At 38.9% G+C, this 20,175-nt stretch overlaps 1 protein-coding gene across 6 annotated transcripts in view; it reads left to right on the forward strand.

Moving 5' to 3' along the window:
* The window catches only part of LOC117291430 (SH3 and multiple ankyrin repeat domains protein 1-like), a 69,076-nt gene that overhangs the window by 29,457 nt on the left and 19,444 nt on the right, over window positions 1-20,175 (forward strand). For 5 of the 6 annotated variants that reach the window (XM_033773103.1, XM_033773097.1, XM_033773099.1 and 2 more), the window contains 3 exons: window positions 3,874-4,035; window positions 14,689-14,760; window positions 18,412-18,540. In XM_033773103.1, the coding sequence (XP_033628994.1) occupies window positions 3,904-4,035; window positions 14,689-14,760; window positions 18,412-18,540 (333 nt within the window). In that variant the 5' untranslated portion in view covers window positions 3,874-3,903. Of the gene's footprint in view, window positions 1-797; window positions 1,308-3,873; window positions 4,036-14,688; window positions 14,761-18,411; window positions 18,541-20,175 lie in introns of those variants that run through there. The other variant, XM_033773102.1, reaches the window with a different exon arrangement.

Here is a 20,175-nt window from a genome sequence, read left to right on the forward strand (position 1 = left end):
CTCTGAACTAATATTAACACACCTCCTGGATATATTCAAACAAAACAAATGTTAATACATATTCACTTTAATCCGTGAACAGCTCAAAACAAGCGAAATTAGGGCGGGCATTGTCAACACATTCAACTCTAACTTGACTGGTGTCTCCCAAGATCAAAGTCTACATCCCTCAGCGTGATAAATTATTTATTTACATATTTCGACACATATTAAATATTTACAATTTTTCACTGTACACACAAGCGTAACGCCTTTGTACTTGTCGTTTGATTCTGACTGGCATAATAGTAGGCAAGTTAATAATAAACAATATTCTGCAGGACGAAGTGCATCTAAGGCATTATCTGCCAATAATTACCCAAATTTTTAAATGAAAACCATTAAGATTTGGTGCTACAGTTCCATACAATGAATATTAATTTTGTGGGTGGGGCATTCTGACTACCAGTGTTAAGTCACAATATAATATAAGGACCACAAGATACTTGCTTTAATTTGCTTTTCTTTCTTGATTAAGACTCAAGTCTTTTGTTAGGGGGGGGGGCAGCTGTAAGCCTGTTGAATATTCATGAAGATAAGTATTTGATGAATTATTCATGACAACTAGTATTTGATGAATAGTCAGTGTTTTGGTGGGGCACCCCAACTGTTGTAATTATGAATGAGTCACTGATTACAAACCTTGTGTGCAACATGTGTTGCTGGTGGTTGTATACCCATGTAGAAGTACATCCACACTGTAATGAGCAGCTGCGTGCTCTGTTCTGCCACACACATAACAGTTTTTAATTCAACTCGTACATCGTACATGTATGTCAGACGCGACTCATCCATAATCATATTTCTTTGTTCGCTAATAATTATGAGCCAGTGTGCGTGAGGGTGTGTAGAGTCGGCTCTGTTTGTTAGATTTGCACAGGCCGTGTAGTAGATTATTGTGCATCTTACACTTACAGTGTGATGTAGATCTGCTGGTTTCATTATCACGTTTTAACGCTGCGTGTAGTGTATTGCTGTTAGAGAGTCACTGCAATCTTCATTAGCCAGGGATGTCAATCCGACTCTCCCCCACGTTGCCTGTCACTGTCGGACTGTGTGCACATGGGTTCTTCGGACTAGAGTAATGTCTGCCTGGGTGTAAGGTCACACAGGATTTGCACACAAGGTGGTTGCTGTGGGTTTTTATTCTGTTGGAATCATTACTTTTGGATTACCAAGGAAATTTGTAGGGGGTGTTTTGTGAGTTGCTGCTGGAATCTTTGTATGCAAGGATGTATGCCTGGGATTCCATCGATGTTGACTTCAAGGTAATGTGTGAAATGTTCAGTGTGAAAGTTTTTACTTCAAGGGAAGGTGTATGTTTGGTAATCACTCTTAAAATATTGGCGATAATAATTAATCTTTGGTTAGAAGCCTACAGCAGTGTTTTTTATAGTAATAGCATTTTGAGAAATATTTCACTTCTGAGTGTTGAGGTAATGTTAAAAGATAGATGCCCAGAATTTGAATCTGCGAAGCATTACTGCGTAATGCTTCGCAGTTTGTGTATTCCTATTATGGATTTTTGTTCCTGTGTGGACATATTCACTCCAGGTTTTCGGCCGTAATCTCAAAAATTTACTTTTGAAATAAAATTTTCAGATGTTAGTTAATATTGTGTAATTTATATAGGATTAAAACAATCAAACTGTTCTAAAAACCAAAAACTATTGCTTTAAAAAGTTAGGTTTTTGAGGTGATTGGTTAATGATTCTGTAACTGGATTTAAAAAAAAAAAAATTTTGTACATTGCGTAAAGAATTCTTGCCTAAAGGTAAGGTGAGTATGATCCTGAAAGCTAAAGATTGTAACTGTAGTATGCCTCATAAAAAAATATTTCATCTGAAATTACCCCGCTGATAAGAAATCAATAAAAACATTCCCATTTGAGAAATATTTCATGCATGAATCGTTTCTTGGCTCTTTCTGGGGGTTGGTGTCCGCTCACAAATTCTGCGGCCAGCGATGCGGATGATATCCTCTCTGTCACCTCACTAAACCCTGATGGATTTGACATTCTTGTGAAAACACCCTGACAGTCTTTTGCCATTTTCTCAACAAACCGGCACCGTATTCAGCTGAAAGTTAAGGACCTAGGTTTTCTACCAGCTTTAATTGAAATCAAGAAAATGGAGGAGAATTTTCGTTCACTAAAATATGCTGCACATCGGGTTTTAGTGCGCTTTAAAAGTGTACAACGATTATTTCAAATTTATGCTTTTGTTTTCTTGCTCTTATAGTGTGGCTGTTATTCTGTGGGTTACTGTGTGAAAAAAAAAATGTCTGTACCAAGGAGGAAATAATACAATGCATTTTTTTTTTTTCATGTGATGCAAATCATTAATTAATTTCATTGTCCAAGTTATTTTTGCATATTAAACAGTGGAAATACTGCTCTTACATTGTAGTATACTGAAATGTAGTGTGTTGAACCACAATAGGTTTAAAAGAGGTTTTGTACTTCAGGGATTTGCATTTCAACAAACAGCTGGTGTTACTATTTTGTGTGAGTTGTATCTTTTTTAGAGAAATTTTAAATTACAACAAGATTAGTTAGTGACAATAGGCTATGGATAAATAATGTAAAAGTTAGCTGAGCACCAGCTGAAATTCTTATATAAATACATAGTGTTTTAGGGTTATCTGTTTGTTTGTATATTTTTTTCAACCATGTGATAAGCACAGTATACTCAGTGGTTTCCCCGAGTCCTGTGTAAAAAAATATTCCACAGGCAAACTTTACTTTAGACCAGACATCATACCACTAGACCACTGAGCGTAACCCAGTGACAATTCACAGCATGTCAGTTTGATGAAAATAGAAATACATTGTTTTGGTGCATAATCACTATTTATTAGTCATACATGATGTAGAGGTCTACAATTGGAGTTAATTGTATATTTTGACCATATGGTTGCCATGACCCTGGCGTTGACCTCCAGTGAGGTTTTGGGCATAGCAGGGGGGTGGAACCCGAACCACCTTCACCTTGCACTTCAGGGAGACGAGACATCTCTCATCTGGTTTCAATCGTATAGGGCTGCTTAAAGCAGAATATATTGCTTAGCAGAAATGAGCAGGATACCAGTCACAGATTGTACGTGTGAAATGGTGTTTTGGCTGGTAACCTTATTCTGGTACATGTAAGCACAATTTTGTGCATTTCATGCTTAAGCAGAGGAAAATTTTGCCTCGGTGTCAATTTGAACTCGCTGTCCCTTTACTGTACAGTCTTGGTACAATAACGATGCCCCAAACTGTGCAGTAATTTGTGCATCTGTTTTGTGCACGTTTAGAAGACTGCATGTCAGGTACAGTGTCCTCGATAAGGGACAATGTGCTTATTAAAGCCATTGGACACTTTCGGTAAACAGTATTTTCCAAAGGCCCACATATCGTGTATCACAACTTGTATAAAAAATAACAAACCTGTGAAAATTTAGGCTCAATCGGTCATCGGAGTCGGGAGAAAATAACGGGAAAACCCACCGTTTCGCCATGTCATGACATGTGTGTAAAATAAATCCATAATTCTCGATATCGAGAATTGATAATTGTTTTAATGTTTTCTCAAAAGGTAAAGCATTTCATGGAATAATATTTCAAGAGAAGTCTTTCACCATTACCTTCCTTCTGTAAACCCTGTAAGTTTTTGGTAAATCTGTGAACTTTGAAAAAAATTCTGTTCTGAAAGTGTCAAATGGCTTTAAATCAATTTTAAAAACTTGCTGTTGATGTTTGTATTTTATTTCAAATGTCTAATAGGTGAGATCTTCAATGGTAAACATAAATGTTCTTGATGATTAATCTTTCTTTGTTTTCTTTGGTTATAGGTACGGGCGGCCCAGACGACAGCCCTAACCATGGATTTACCCTTTTCCAACGGCAGTGTGAGATCGTTGAACTCAGTGGAGTCTCGTAGCTCTGGTGGCTCATCGGACTCCGTTGGAGAATATTTCAGCATCAGAGTTAGGATACCGGAAATAGATACACAGGTTTGTAATTTAAAAAACTGCTATTTTCAGGGTTGAAACATTCCAGACTTTTATAATAATATTATTAATAAGAAGCTGGCATTTATAGGACACCTTTTCCAAAGGATGCAAAGTGCTTGGATGTCTCAAACACAGATCAAATCAGAGATGGCCCAAAACAGATAAAATCAATGTCAACGAAAGAAGTAAGTCTTCAACAAATTTTTGCTTTTTAAAGGCAGTGGACACTATTGGTAATTACTCAAAACAATTATCATCATCAAACTTTTCTTGACTACGAGTAATGGGGAGAGGTTGACAGTATAAAACATTGTGAGAAACAGCTCCCTCTGAAGTGACGTAGTTTTCGAGAAAGAAGTAATTTTCCACGAATTTGATTTCGAGACCTCAAGTTTCGAATTTGAGGTCTCGAAATCAAGCACCAGAAAGCACACAACTTCGTGTGACAAGGGCGTTTTTTTCTTTCATTATTATCTCGCAACTTCGACGACGGATTGAGCTCAAATTTTCCCAGGTTTGTTATTTAAATGCATATGTTGAGATACACCAAGTGTTAAGACTAGTCTTTGACAATTACCAATATAAGTCTGCCCGGTAAAGAAAAGTGCTCTATAGTTAGGCTTTATAATCTACTTCTGAGCACCTAGGACACTGTTCCCAAAAGCTCATTTGGAGTATTTGGCCGTGTCCGAAACGGCGACTTCGGCTACAGCTACGGCTAGATCGCGCGCGTCTGCCTATTCTTCAACACTGGTAGACGCGCTGATCTAGACGTAGCTGTAGCCGAAGTCGTCGTTTCGGACACGGCCTAAAACTCAAGGGGCTACCAAAAGGTGGCAATACTATCATTTCAATGTACCCTAAGATCTTGATCCTAGGCCGTGTCCGAAACGACGGCTTCGGCTACAGCTACGTCTAGATCAGCGCGTCTACCAGTGTTAAAGAATAGGCAGACGCGTGCGATCTAGCCGTAGCTGTAGCCGAAGTCGCCGTTTCGGACACGGCCCTAGTTTCAGCCATTTTTTGACAGCAATAACTCCCACCCCTTTAGGTCTATATTATAAGATTCCTCGGAAGAAAACTTCATGGTTCGACAGTAAAAAAAAAAAAATCATAGAGAAAACACCAAACAAATATGTAACAGCTTCAGAAAACCAGGTAATAAAATGTGTGTTGAAAAACAAGCTCGTTTTTTTTAATGCCAATAGTCTTGGCTTTTGCTGGTATGATCGTGAGTTTATGACAAAGTCTTGTCCGAAGTGTTTTGATTGTGTGTACTTTGGATGGGCAAGAGAGAGGTATTTGTTGTTGTTTTCTGTTTTCCTTTTTTTCTCAGTAACATGCAAATTGCAAAAACACAAAATAGGCCTAAAGCTCAAAATGCCAGAATTGTGTTCACATTGTGCACACCACATTAAAGTTTTACACAAAAATCTGCATGTTTTTATTTGATGCCATGCATTTTTTTTTTTTAAATAACTGTTTCCATTCTCTTCAAATACCCAAATTACAGTTCCTTTTGTCAGTCCTACGATTCATTACTTGTAAGAATAAACGGTTAAACCCAGTACACAGTTTATCTACATTTAACAGCAGCAAAGACAATCTTTTCTCAATGGTTTCAATTTCTTTTTCCACGTCTGCATCTGAGATCGAATTCCACGAATTCATTGTACGCAAGTCTTGTAAATGTACATGTCCATTTTGTAAATTCAATGCGTCCGTTTTGTGTATAGGTCAAACAATGTCTTTTATGCTCAGGAAGTGCAAGTGAACTGATCTGAAATTAATACAGTCGTAGGGTGTTAGTGACTGAAAGGGTTGCACCTTTAGGCCAGTCAAGTCATACATAATAGATTGAAATAGTTGAAAAGGTTATGGCAAAATTACAGGTAAATATCATGGTGGGAAACTCAAACATCACAATAAAGCAGTTATTGAGAGACACAATGAATATGGGACTGTAGCTTGTTTCAATGTTTTTCAAAAGCCTTCCTTGGTGAACACAATGGGCAGTATCACCTGTTGTTGACCCGCGTTATCCTCATTTTGGGGGGTCATTTTTGTTGTTTGTATTTTTTTTTGTGTTATCGAATCTCATATCCTTTTTTCTCAGTTTGTCTCAAGCCTAGGCTTACGAGTCTATATTTTCTTGTTCAATGTGACAATTTTTTTTAAACGTTTTGGCTGCAGTACATAAATTTGTAATTTTTGTATTTGATGAAATAAACCAACAAATATAAACATAGGATGTGATCCTCCATATAACATGTACAATTAGATATTCTCCAAGTCCAAAGCATACAGTGTACCTGCACTATGAATGCCTGCCTTTGAGTTAAGTGCCACGAGTCTCCGTTGTTTAGCGGTGACTCACCGAGTTGATCAAGGTACTTGGACTTGATGAGGTTTATCATGGGTGGGGCTGCTGATATTATTAACAGAGGAGGGGCAGTAAAAGAAGAGAGTGTCATCAATCAATATTTGCACATTTCACAATATGATTATTTATGCCCCATTGATTTGCCCAAAGTACATTGTTTCGACACAACTGAAAGAGGGGCCAGTAAATGTTTGTTGAAGGCATTGACATTGGGGCAGTTGCATTTGTTTGCCTTCGTGAAGCATCAGGTCTGTGTTTAATTGCAGTGTTTTCGTAACTCTCTTAATGTAAGGGTTCTGGCTACATCTAACGCCCACCCCTCAATCCCCAGAAGTCAAACAAATTGCTGGTACCCTTAGGCACCTATCCGTTACAAACATCAGTTACAATATGGAGTAGAAATACACCACGATTACAAGTACTTGATGTGTGTGTAAATCATGCAGATAATTATCTGTTTTGACCTGGGTGGTTGGTTACATTTCATCTGCATGACAGTCAGTATTGCTAATGAATCATTAACCATGACTGAATGGTATGCTGAAATGCCTAGTGTAGTGAATGACGTGTACAGCTTATAAATGCTGCTCATCCCAGCCTTATTACAAAATGACAACAAACAATACGAGTTCTCAATCATCACCTTTTCTCTTCTCAGCGCTTTTGAGAAGCTTGTGAAGTATACCATCCTCAGTGAAAAACAGGCTGCTTTATGTGCCAACAACGGCAACCTGAACCTTTAACCTGAACCCTGGGTTATGATAACCCCCATGTGATGTACACATTAGGGTTGGGAGAAGGTTTCTAAAGGTTTGGGAAAGTCACAACAGGTTGAAACATAGGGGTGTCAGAACATACGTTTACTGGAACATAAAAAGCAAGTGATATTTACCAATCTAAATATTTGCCAATCCATTTTAGTTTGATTCCATGCATGTATGTTCATTAGGCCTATCAGTGTATTCTGTCTTTAATGTCACTTTTTCTGGGCTTGTTGATGTCCTTGTTGTGCAGACTCCGCAGGTGTTTTGTATAGTACCTCCATGGTTGCATCAACATTATTGTCAAAGATGAGCAGGCATTACAAAAAAAAATAACATTGCGTGTCTTCGCAGCCCAGCATTGGTGGAAAACACAGACAGGAAATCCAGGAAAGAATTTGTATAACGTAATGCAGCACAAAAAGTGCTGTACGCTTTAGAAAATTGTTACTCATTTAAAATTTCTCACTTCCTACAATCGTACAATCTTTACAAATGTCTCTAATATTACTATTATTAATATTTTTTGAACCGTAATGCACTAGTTGAAACTGAACGCCCAGCGAATGACTCTAACCACCCTTGGTCTAGCCATAGTGTAGTACAGTAACAGATGGTGATGTGTGGTGATGACTGGGTGTGTGTTTATTCACACCATAGAGTGACGGACATCATTGATTTCTAGTATACTATCAGATATTAAAATTCCATTTAGTATGTTCAGTTAATCATACATTATGCATACAGCATCAATTCACCGCTGCTTGCTGTCAGTCAGGTCTAACTATATCTCTTCTGATTAAACTTTACACAGCATCAAACTTTACTGATAACTGACAAACAAATTTGTGTATTTTGTCAACTACTTGGCATTCTTTACAAATAACAGGTGTGCTAATGTACCAATTGAAACATGAAGACTGATTGAACATGTTTAATTTTAAGTACGCCCAAAGCTGCCCATTTCCCAACTTTTCTTGAGCTTTGCTCGGTAGTGGACAGGTGGCCCGCTTGCCCTGGCTGTGACCTTCCAGACAAGAAGTTGTCATAATTTTTTATTGTGACACATAAATTAACTATGTAACTTGTCCCTTTAGTGAGGAAATGTCAGGCCACTCATTACTCGTACACTGTGAACCAGGCCTACAAGTGCATGAATGGGGTTTTTTAAGGGCAAGGGCACCAAGGTATTTTCTCCTTGGTAAAGGGCACCCTGTTAGGAAATTGAAGTTTCTACTGCAGAGCATTTCACTGACATTGACCAGGGAGCATCAAATCGAGGCAACCGCCTTCATTGTCTTCATGAAGTACATTATCAGGTCTAGTGTACACACATCGAGGTACACTGTACATGTAGTTGCTACAATACATGTACGTTTCATACATTACGTTTCATACATTACTTTGTTTAGATGTGGTTAACAAGTGGTAACATTTCCCACTTCCTTTATCATCCAAATTGAAACTGTTTGCGTGAGTCATACTAATTAATCACAGTGTATTTTGACGACTGACAATTTAATGATACATGTATTCTCTAGACCACAATCTAATGCGTATCACACCACATTCTGAGTACAGAGTCTCGACTGGTGTGACAAAACATCAATCAAATTTTCCTTTCAAAAGAATAAAGCAGAAAGACCCTACTTGTTTTTCTCATTAATAAAACAAATAAAATGATGTACCTGTAACTTAAAGAAAATACAATTAGCTGTTGCAAACTGCTAGGGTTGAAACATCAGGTCATTGGCCATGGGTTTGAATCCCATCCGAGTAATATGACTTTGTGGATTTTTTTTTCACAGCACCGAGTTCGTAGTATAGAGTGTTCTGAACACAAATAGTACTCTTTATCCCTGGTGCGCACCTTTAATTATAGTTAAACCATGGAGGTAGAAATGGTTAACACCAAACAGGTGTTTTGGGTCCACTCATCTATTTAGTCATAATCTTTGTTTGTTTGGACTTGTGGTTTGTTTGTCAACAAAGTAAAGTGATTTTCGGTTTTGATGGCTCACCCACTCCTGTGGTTATCAATGCAGTGAGTCATATAAACTTTGGACCACAGATGATAGAAACTCCCTGTCTTTGTCATACTATAGAGGTAGTCCCAATGATAGTAAGCAAGTTAATGGTTACTGTCACAGCTACATGTATACCATGTAAATAAGGTTTGCGGTGACACCATGTAAGAAATCACTTTTGTGAGTAGTGGTGGCTTTGAGAGGACCCACCCATACTGTTTTCACGAAAACTGTTCTCTCACCTGTGTGTGACAACACTCGTACAGTAACCACATCAGAGGAAGAACAAATGTGACATCAGCCCTTCTCACACTGTATCTCTTATCCCCCGTGGAATACAAATTTATCCTTTATTTCACAAAAGACATCAAGCTAAAAGCTTTTATAATGCTCCAGAATAGACCTCATCGCAAATGCCAATGCGCACGTGCAGACTGTTGAATGAGGTGCATTGTGGGATGTATATGGATACCAGCAAGACCACAATGCACCTAATTCCTAGCGTTACGCGCGCCCCGGAAAGGTCTATGCACATTAGGGCTTTTAAAACCAAAATATAAACCGAGTAGAAAACACTTCAAAAAGTTTGGTCTAGATGCCCCACAGTTTTGAAAAAATGTGGGGAAACCCCTTAATTTTCATGGTTAACCCCTTCTCAAAGAAGGTGCGTCATTATCTGCAGTTTTACTGTGCTGGTTTAGTACACTGTATACATGTACAATGTTGGCATACATGTAGTACAAGATCTTTGACCTGATCATTGCCTTTATTTTTTAGTGTAAAAGCTCTCCTCCACCTTGGCACAGCCCCAAATAATTTGATTCCCAGCAACAAGTATCCGGAATTGATGACAATGCAAGAAGCCTGTGGTTTACTTACAATTTACTATTAGTCAGTCCACTGGCTTCAGATCAACTGTTACACTGACTCTTGTGTTTCCCAGGATATTTCACCACCGAAACATTTTTATCATACTGACAAAATTGATTAGTAATTAACAGAAGTCATAATTTACATATGTACCCAGAATTTGCTTAAAAGCATTTAAGGGTATTTCACAGGTAAGCAAGAAATTTAGGTGGTTATCTTGCACGCTCACCAATGATTTGCCATGTGGCGTCATTTAACCGGAAGGTTAGCATGCCCTGTGTGCTTATGGTAAGCACGGCTATGAAATGGAAGTTGTATATTAAGCACAACATCGGCCGCTAAGCAGCGCTATGAAATTGGGCCTAGCTCCCTGGGCTGCAAGGAATGGTAAATAAGAGTCCAATAACTGGCCACATGTTGATTCTCTGGTTGCCATGTCAACTGTGCCTGGGGTTGTCGTCACATGCTGGCAATTGTGACTCAATTGTGCTTGCTGGTGGGAGTACATGTAAACTATGCATGGTCAGCAGCAGCCAGTAGGAAATAACTCCCCCCCCCCCCCCAACAAAAAAAATAACTGTGTGATGTAAACATTTTTCACATCTGGAAATTTCCCACAGATTGCTGCCGTTTTATAAAAATGGCACTATTGTCTGGTTTGTGGTAGGACATTTTAAAGACATGCCTGAATTTGACTTATCACTTGTTTCAAGCCGTTACGTGTTTTATGGTTAAACCAGAAAATATAGAAAAACCTCAAAAAGCTGGGCATTCTAGGTTCAAACCGTAAACAAGTATGAAATGGAATACTGGACATTCCAAACAAGGAGGCAATAAATGCCTGCATGTTTCAACACATAATAGTGTAACAAGGCTAAAATCACTGTCACAGAGTAGTGTGGGAGTTTTTCCTCTATGGATATACACAGCAGTAACTGCAGTCAGGATTGTTTGGATCAATTACATTGATGTAATAAAAAACATAGGAAAGGATGAAGAGTTTGTCTTGATCTTCCAGGGATCCTACATGGCTAAAACAATTTGTCAGAAGGTGATTTAGTTACAACATATAGGCTCTCTTGTCATCTGGGCCCAATTTCATAGAGCTGCTAAGCACAAAAATTTGCTAAGCATGAAATTTCTTCCTCGATAAAAACAGGATTACCAACCAAATTTCAATTTTTTGCATATTCCTTGTTACTGGTATTCAGCTGTTGTTTGCTCATCCTGAAAATCACGTTAAAATTTGGTTGGTAATCCTGTTTTTATCAAGGAAGAAATCTCATGCTAAGCAAATTTTGAAATTGGGCCCTGATGATCAGGTGATAAGTAAGCTAGTGAGTGGTTAGTGTGATTAGTATGGCAGTGTTGACCTCACCATGGGTCAAAACCAGGATGTCCCTTTCCTCAGACATTGCCTTAGTACTTATATAGATACTCTGACTGCCATGGTCAGACCATGGAGGTCTACCTCCATGGTTTGTGACAGTCACCCAGGATAGTCGTGACATTTCTGCTCGCCTGTCATCCTGTGATTAGTATGTCAGTGAGTGATTAGTGTGATTAGAACGTCAGTGTTGACCTCACCATGTGGTCAAGACCAGGATGTCCCTTTCCTCAGACATTGCCTTGTACTCTATGCTCTGACTGCCATGCTCTGACCATGGAGGTCTACCTCCATGGTTTGTGACAGTCACCCAGGATAGTCGTGACATTTCTGCTCTCCTGTCATCCTGTGATAAGTATGTCAGGGTTTGACCTCACCATGGGGTCAGGACCAGGATGTCTCTATCCTCAGACATTGCTCTAGGCATGTTCTGGGTCACCCAGGACAAGGACAGTCCCAACATTTCTGGCATACCTCCAGAGCTAGCTCATCATGTGTTGGTTAGTAGCCCAAGGATGCCCAGGGTTTGACAGCATTGCCTGGTGGCTGTCTGTCTCATGGTTCTGCCCAGACTCTACTTATCAACACAGTAATTACATGTGCATAGTCTACAGTACAGTGCAGAGTTGTGTTGTAGCCACTGTGGGTATCACCGCTGGCCTGCCCAGAACTGAACATTTTTGCCCAGCACTCTGAGCAAGATACAAAATACACTGTGCTGCTCAGCAGAGATTTCCCCCAGATTGCACTTCAGCAAGGATGGCCCCATATCTTATAAATAATTGTGTTGATCTGCACATCAGGGACCACATAAAAACATGATTCATTTGAAATGTATTGCGTTGTATACGTGTGTTTTTACACGCACGTACACCACACTACGCTCCTGACAAAAGTGCCTGAAAAGTTTTTAACAAGTGCGCGTGGGTGCAAAACAGTCAGTTTTGGTTAGCCAATCAGAATTGATTTTTAGTGTCCTTCCTGAGAGGTATCGATACGGCGCGCTGCCCATGGTAGCGAGGCTGTCACGGGCCATTCCCTCTTCATGTACAGTACTGTACGTCCCAAGAGCAGCAGCACACTTTATTGAACCATGGAGGAATAATTGGGCTACACACTTGATGCTTCAATTCAAATATACACCATGTAAAAACATATCCTATAGACATAACAAAAACCCTGATGACCAATCCATAATCCCAGTTTCTTAAATGAGGCCATCTTTGAAGCTATTTCATAAGTTTCAATTATTACTGGACCCCAGTGGGGGACCACTTTACACACCAAATGACACCCTCAGTAGGGCCCTTAGAGAAACTTCCCAGCCCCTCCTAAAAATAGTTTAATTTGCCTTGGGCGGTCTGAGGAACAAGTCAGAAACTTGACTGGCATAGTTTCAGAATTTCGTCATCCTGTGTAACTTTGGAAACTGATGTGATGTCACTCTTTCTGGTTTGCCCTGCTGTGCTGAAGTTATTTTTTGTTTACTAATGTACTTTCTTGGATGAAAACAGAGAGAATTTGTGAGTTCAATTTAACTTCCCTGCAGGAGATCAGTTTTTTCAGTGGCGGGAAATTATTTATGTTGACGTCATTTGAGGGAGTTTTTGGTCACCAATGTATGTATTTAAGGCAAGGAAACACAAAATGACCATTCAGTAGGCCATGTTTGGCAGTTGGCATAGGCTACACTAGGGTGCTAGGCTGATGGACAGTTAAACATACATTTACTCCTGAGTTGTTTGTATGTAATCTCAAGTATTGTGCGTTTGGTAAGTATCTTTGTCTGTTGTGATTGCTCTGCGCACACAACTGTTGTGAGTTTTGTAGTTTTTCTTGAGTGGCAAGTGATACCCTAAGTGCATATATTGACCCAATTCACATCACGTCATCCTATAAATCTTGGTTAGTGCCACTTCGAAGTCGATATCCCCATGTGTTACTGTGCAGTGCGCATTTTGTGACAAGCAGATGCGCATTGCGCACCATGTATTTTCATGCAGTTTGACTACCAAAATGGCAGACTTTCAGCAGACGGTTGCTGAGTGTGATTTAAAGAAACAATGCAAGGGATCTACCCAGGCTCAATTTCATGGCTTTGAATGTCTCCCTGATTATGGAAGCTTTTCCCATATTATGTTATATATGTAATTTTAAACATCTCCCTGATTGTTGTACCTGAAATCTTCCCAATTCTGATGTGATAATTTAATTAACGTATTGTAATGTGTGAGTGGTTCAAGGTCTTAAATAAGGGGGAACACTCAGAGATATTTGTAAAGATTTTTTCACAATCATCCAATCTCATCCCTGATGATATACTTCTTGCAAACGCGATACAAATTTTGCTGTCACAGGGCTGTTTTCACAGCGATTGTTTCACATGAGTTCAGCACAGTTTCAATTGATGCGAATTAGCCGTCGCGAATTTGTGACGTCAAAATTTGTAGCACATTCGCATTCACAGGAAGTATGAACCGGGCCTCAGGGAGATAAGAAATTGCTTTTTGACTCCGATTGTCTCCGTAACTGGATTGCTGCTGTCATTTAATAGATTGATTCTAGTTATCCAAATTCATGTAGATATGAGTTATTGGCAAAATGTACGTACAAAAAGCCCTAAGGAGCCCCTGTGAAAAATGATGTTGAGGCTGATTTGAAATATGGAGCCTCACAAAACTGAACACAAAGGAGACAAGGTTAGATTTGTGACGGGGAAAACAAAACCGCGCCATAACAAAGATCTATGGTGTAGGTTTCTAAATAATGGCCTCGTGTACATAAATAAAGCAGAGCCTATAATTGAATGGAGACAATGTGACGCCATTATAATGCATTAGTGACAGAAAACCTTAATCAAATGACCCCCACAATCTTCATTAAGTGGTTTGCCCATTGTGCCTAACGGGTCTTCAGATCTTGGTCATTATTTTTAGCTCTGTAGAACAATGGCAGCAATTATTGACTGTTTGCATGTACTACATGTAAAAGCTTTAAGTAAACATTTTCACAAGATTTTGTCTTTACATTTTTGACAGCCATCAAATTTTAAGTGTGTAAAATTTATATAAAAAATAGACATTTGATGGGATAAACATTTCATGTTTTTAAATGTGAAGTGTTCTCAGTATGTATTCCTTTAAAAGTATTACAGATAATTTGATAAACTGAATTCTAATTTTCATGAAATTTATCTTTGTTGTCTATTTTCTTAAATTTCTACAGAGCTATTTATCGTTCAGAAGAGATCGGCCGATATGGAACTCCAAAATGCAGTTGTTGAAAACTGTCGGTTCTGTAAGTACAAGAATTTTCTTCTTAATTTTGTTATTGATAAACGAATTTTAGTCCATCCCTTTATTCGATTGGGTCCTTCATAGATCCAATAAACCAATCATAGGCAGTCGTGTGAGACATCAAATTATGAAAGCTTGCTATGAACATCACAGGCGTGGTCTCCCAATTAGCATCGATTTGATCTTCGGCGATCATGCCTTGCATCATCAAAGACATCGAGGAGTCCTTGTTGCTATGGCCTGGCCGATGTAGCTCGGCAACACGCTGATTAAATTCCTCGGCTCAGCGCCTGGGTGAGGGTGTGGACCAATGTTGACCTAAATAAAATGTGTAGCTCTGCCCGGGAGAATATTACTACTGCATGGTTTCTCTCTGCTCTGGGTGTGTGTATTAAACACGATGTGCTCAGGAAATGTCTTCAGTGGAAAGACTGTCTTTTGTTTGTTTACACAGTACCATGGCAACGGGGATGTGTTAGGTTCACACCTCTAGAGTTGTTTTGACGTTGTGACGATTGAGGGACATCAGATGAAACTTTGTTTTTGCTCGCTGTTTGTTGTTTTGAGTCGGTTGTTGTCAGGGTTCAAATTTAAGGTGCGATGATTGTTGTTGAAATTTGCTCAATTGATGCAAAAAAAATAAAGTATTTTTCTTAATTGTCAAAAGATTTGTAACAAGGACTTTGGCTGGCATCTACCCGAATAAACACTTGGCCAAATTCAACCATTTTGGGAGGCTAAAATATTAATTAGCCCTCTTTTGTGGGTCAGATTAAACCTCTGAGACTAACATTTTGCGTTCCAATGGAGGGTGAGTTTAGCTTGTTTGGACAATGGTCAATTTAACGCCTCCCCAAAAAGTACTCTTAGAAATGTAGTTTTGAAAATGCAGTCTGTTTCTGATAAAACAATTAACAAATTCAGTTCAATGCTTGGAAATATCTGTTGTCTGATACAATAAAAGCCCAACCTTGTTCAGTCGCAATTGAACCAGAAAATAACTACCATCTCTCTTTAGTAGTAAATGGCGCCAGGATGAACTGATTCAATTAACGGTTCTTCTTCCCAAATAGATGAATATTCCCAAGATCTTAAATTCATTCCTCACATACATAGTTTAGAATGCTGAGCTTTCTATGTTAATCGACGACCTAAATATAAATGGATGGGTTGTGGGAAGCAGTGCTAAATCTGTCATGTTGCGGACTTCAGACTGTTCATTTTCATTTGGTGGAGTTGACTTTCATTTAAGTATACTTGCAGGAGACGTTCATTTTTACTGGGATTAACTTGTAACATCATCCAGGGCCCAATTTCAAAGAGCTGCTGAAAAGCAGAAGATTGTGCTGAGCAGTTTTTCTGCCTAGCAAAAATAAGCAGGATACCGGTCACAGTCTGTATGTAAAATGGTTTTTTTAAAAGCTGGTAACCTTATTCTAATGATGAGTCATTTGTTTACTGGCCCAACACTAAATTCACTGGTCTTGGTCTGTTATTTTTCAGCCACTTCGAGCAAGTTCGATCAGGGTACAATCGTTGACTAGTGGTTAGTTCGTCACATGCGCGCTGAAATAAAAGTGCGAACGACTCTAGTCGTTTTCTAGCGACCGTATGTGAAAAAGCTTGATGTCGTGAACACATAAAAATTCCATACTCACTTCTTTTCAGCTATTTTAAGAATAACTGGTCCTCTCTGCCTGCAGCACACTGTGAAGTGACAAATTGCTATTGGTAACCAACGATGCGACCAACCTCGACCAGCCTGGAGTGGATGGTCGCAAATAGTCAACTAGACTGGTCCAACTATCGTTGACTATTGCGGGTTCGATCAGAGTTAGTTGAACTATGATTAACTATGGTCGTTGTTTGAACTTGCTCCTATTTGAACTGTGGTTGAATAAATGAAGTATGCAATAAGTTGGGGGGGGATGATAAGGGCAACAACCATCTGAATCCTAGGTTGCCAACCAAGAATACCCTCGGAATATCCCCAACTTGGTGCCGCTTCTCTAACCTTTCATTGATTTGATTGACCACACAGTAGAACTGTTGCCTACAGGGCACTACAGTAGACTGCCCCTGTGACTTTGTCAGTTGCCCGAGGCGACTTTTGTAAATTCTCTTTTAATTTCTCGCACGCCTAAACAGGATGAATGTGAAGGTTGGCCGTAGGGCATCTAACAAGCAGCATGTGATTGAAAACTGTTGAGGCTTTTGTCTTTCCAGTAACGGTGTATCAAAATTTTGATATTGAGAGAGACCAATGACTGGAAGAGACCTTTCTCTGCAAAACGCAGGCACAAAAAACACCTAAGGCACAAAACTCTTGCGAACAAAGAAAATATATATTGATTGTGGTTCTATTTATTTATTTTTTTCTAGTTTTTTTTCTTCAAATTATTATTATTTTTTTTTTTAAATCAGGGGGTTTCCAATCAATGATAAAAATAACAAAACTTGTTTCCATTCGATTTTAAATGGTTTGTTTGCAACCAAAATGTTTGTTTGCGTTGTTACACAAATTACAGTTAATGTAGACATCCAAATAGCATCAAGTAGCTGTTTGATGCTTTGCCCCACTTTAAGATGCTCTTACGCTAACACACAAATGACCATCAATCACAAGTAATGACTCCATTTCTTCAGTATAAAGCACTATTAAAAAAAAGAGAAGTTTTTCTTCATGAAATGGTTGGATCATCGCCCTAGAGAGCTCTGAGACCAAACCTCTTGTTTTGACATGTATCTGGCTGCTTCCCAACCTAGCAATATCCTGTTATCAAGCAATCTTGCCTCGATCTATTTATAGCTGGGTCTTATTATTTAAGTCTAAGAATGTGTCGCCAGTATTCCCACTTATAAAAACCTCCACCTAGAGTATAGAGATCTGCTATGTGCCTGTCATTTTAAAAGTTCTTTTGAAGGTGGTGGAAGCGTCGGCCTGTACTTTTGGCAAAGTTTCCATCGTGGACAGTTGTAGCTGATAACAGTGATATTGTGTATTGATAGTAGCAGAGATGAGATAAAACATTGGTGATTTAGGTCTGAGGAGCTCCTTATGATGAAGGGCAACTGTTGAGCATCAGAGTGTTTGTTTCTGCTGATGATTGCAGTCACTGGTTTGCAGGAGGTCGCGTATTTACAAGTGAGCATTTGCTTCGTCTTGAAATGTACATCTGCAGTCCGCCTTTGTGTCAAAATTCTGTGTTGAAGATACAAGAAGCAGGTCTTACAGTTCGCTTTTGAAGGGGCACAGCAATTTTTCTCTGGTAAGAGGCAATTCTATGGGGAAAATGTAAGTTGTATTGGAACCTTTTCAGAGGGAACCACAGCAAAAGCACAGGGCACCACAGCAAGTGCTTCATGGGTTAATTTGAGGCCTGAACTGGCCATGGTGTCCAAATTTAGTTTTGAAGATTCAAGGAGGTCCAGCCAAATAAGGACTTAGAGCTAATTTAATGCATTGTCTTAACATGCCCTAACTGAGATTTGGTTGTTTGTTTTTTAGCTTCAAAGCTTGTCAATGTTTCAAAGCTTGTCAATGTTTCACTCCTGAAACAGGAACATTCATGAATAGTTTTGTGTACAATGTAGCTTTCATTTATCTGGTATTCATACTTTATGTTTGTTTTTGTATGGTTTTTTTTTGCAGGCACTAACTGATGGTTTAAACTACGGATTCTACCTCCCACCTTCCCACGGTAAAGCCGGTAAATTCTTGGAGGAGGAGCGACTTTTTAGTGATTATCCCACGGACCCAGCAAATATGCCGTTCCTTGAGGTAAAGTTTCATAGTCTTTTTTTTTAAAAGATTAGTATCGGCGTGTTCATAAAGTTCTTTGAAAGGAATTGTTTTATTGTGTTTATGCAGTTATACATAGAAAGTACATTAATGTGTTTTGCAAGAGCACGTTTAAAGCTCTAACCAAAAGTCTTCAAGAAACACCTGTTAAGACTTGTAGGGACTTAGAGCAACAAAATCTATTTAAATGACTTCTTAGAACCCGATTTGTTTTTGCCCAGAAATGTAAAATAGTTAACCCTTCCATGTTTGGTGCTAAACTTACCATAAGGACATATTGTTTCTTGATTTTTGCAAATGGCAACCTCCCAAAGAACACAGGTCACAATAGCACCCTCAAGAGCCATTTCCCCCTTTCTGAAAACTGTGCTGATGTGCAATCTTAATTTTTCATTTTACAATTGGTTTTTTTTTTCGAAGGGATTCAGGGCGGCGCATGAAAGAGTTAAGATACTGTACAGGATGACAAACATGTCACCCCGGTTGACACCAGTTGCAATTTTACACCAAGAAATCTTTCGGATCAAAACTCTTTAATAATATTTCCCTTTTTTCTAACTCAATAATCACCAAGTCTACATAATGACTGAAACTTGCATAAACATTAAGCAGGATACCAAGTGTCAGTCTGTCACTCTGCATCAGTTAGAAACTCTCTCTGTTGCCCCCCCCCCCCCCCTCACCAATGCCATTTCCCCCGATGCAATTTACTCAACTTCCATTTATTTACATTAACGTTGTCAAACCACTTAGCTAACGGGGAACAGAAATTTCAGCTGCACTCCAGCTTTTAAGGGATCTCTGGAAGGAAAACATGTTGTGGATAATTTTTTCACGGATTAAGACGCTGACCTGGACGCGGAAGACTCAGTAGCTCTTGGTGGATGAAGTCTAATGGAAAGCAGGAACATTTTTCTTTTCAACACCTGACAGATTGGTTGTAGATATAACAATATGAAACGTTGGCGGATTACTGGCTGTTTTTTTAACACCACCACCATAACCCCCGGGGATTACAATGATAGAACAACAATGATATAAACATTGAAGAATAAATATAAATGAATAATTTATTCATTTATGTTGCGCCCATTCCATAAAATGTACACAAGTGCATAACAAAACAATTATAAAAATATAACATTTTACAACAGGAAAATATACAGCAATCCAAACAAACTGAAAATACAATAACCTTACAGGACAATCCGAAGAATTATGGAAGTGTTAGCATGGTGGTACCGTGACTAGATTGATTATACTTCAATCATTTTGTCTCTCTTTCAGCTCATTCAACAAGAACAAAATTTTGCAATGCAAGTGACAACTCTTTTTTTACTTGAGGGGACACAAGGAATTGCTCATTATTAGTCATGCTTGTTAAGACATTTATGTATTATTTGGAAATTTCAATATACACCCTTATGTCTCATTTCGGTGTATTTCATTTTAATGTCCACTTTAACTTGGAGTTAATGTTATGAGGATCTCAACAATCATGTACGTGTTGTGCAGCAGCGGAGCAAACAGCAGATCATACCATCATCTTCTGCCCCCTGTTTAAACCACCAAATGTCATGGAAGTGGATGAGTCCACTAGAGAGTGCCTGCTTC

This window comes from Asterias rubens, chromosome 6 (assembly GCF_902459465.1).
Source record: "Asterias rubens chromosome 6, eAstRub1.3, whole genome shotgun sequence".
Lineage (NCBI taxonomy): Eukaryota > Metazoa > Echinodermata > Asteroidea > Forcipulatida > Asteriidae > Asterias > Asterias rubens.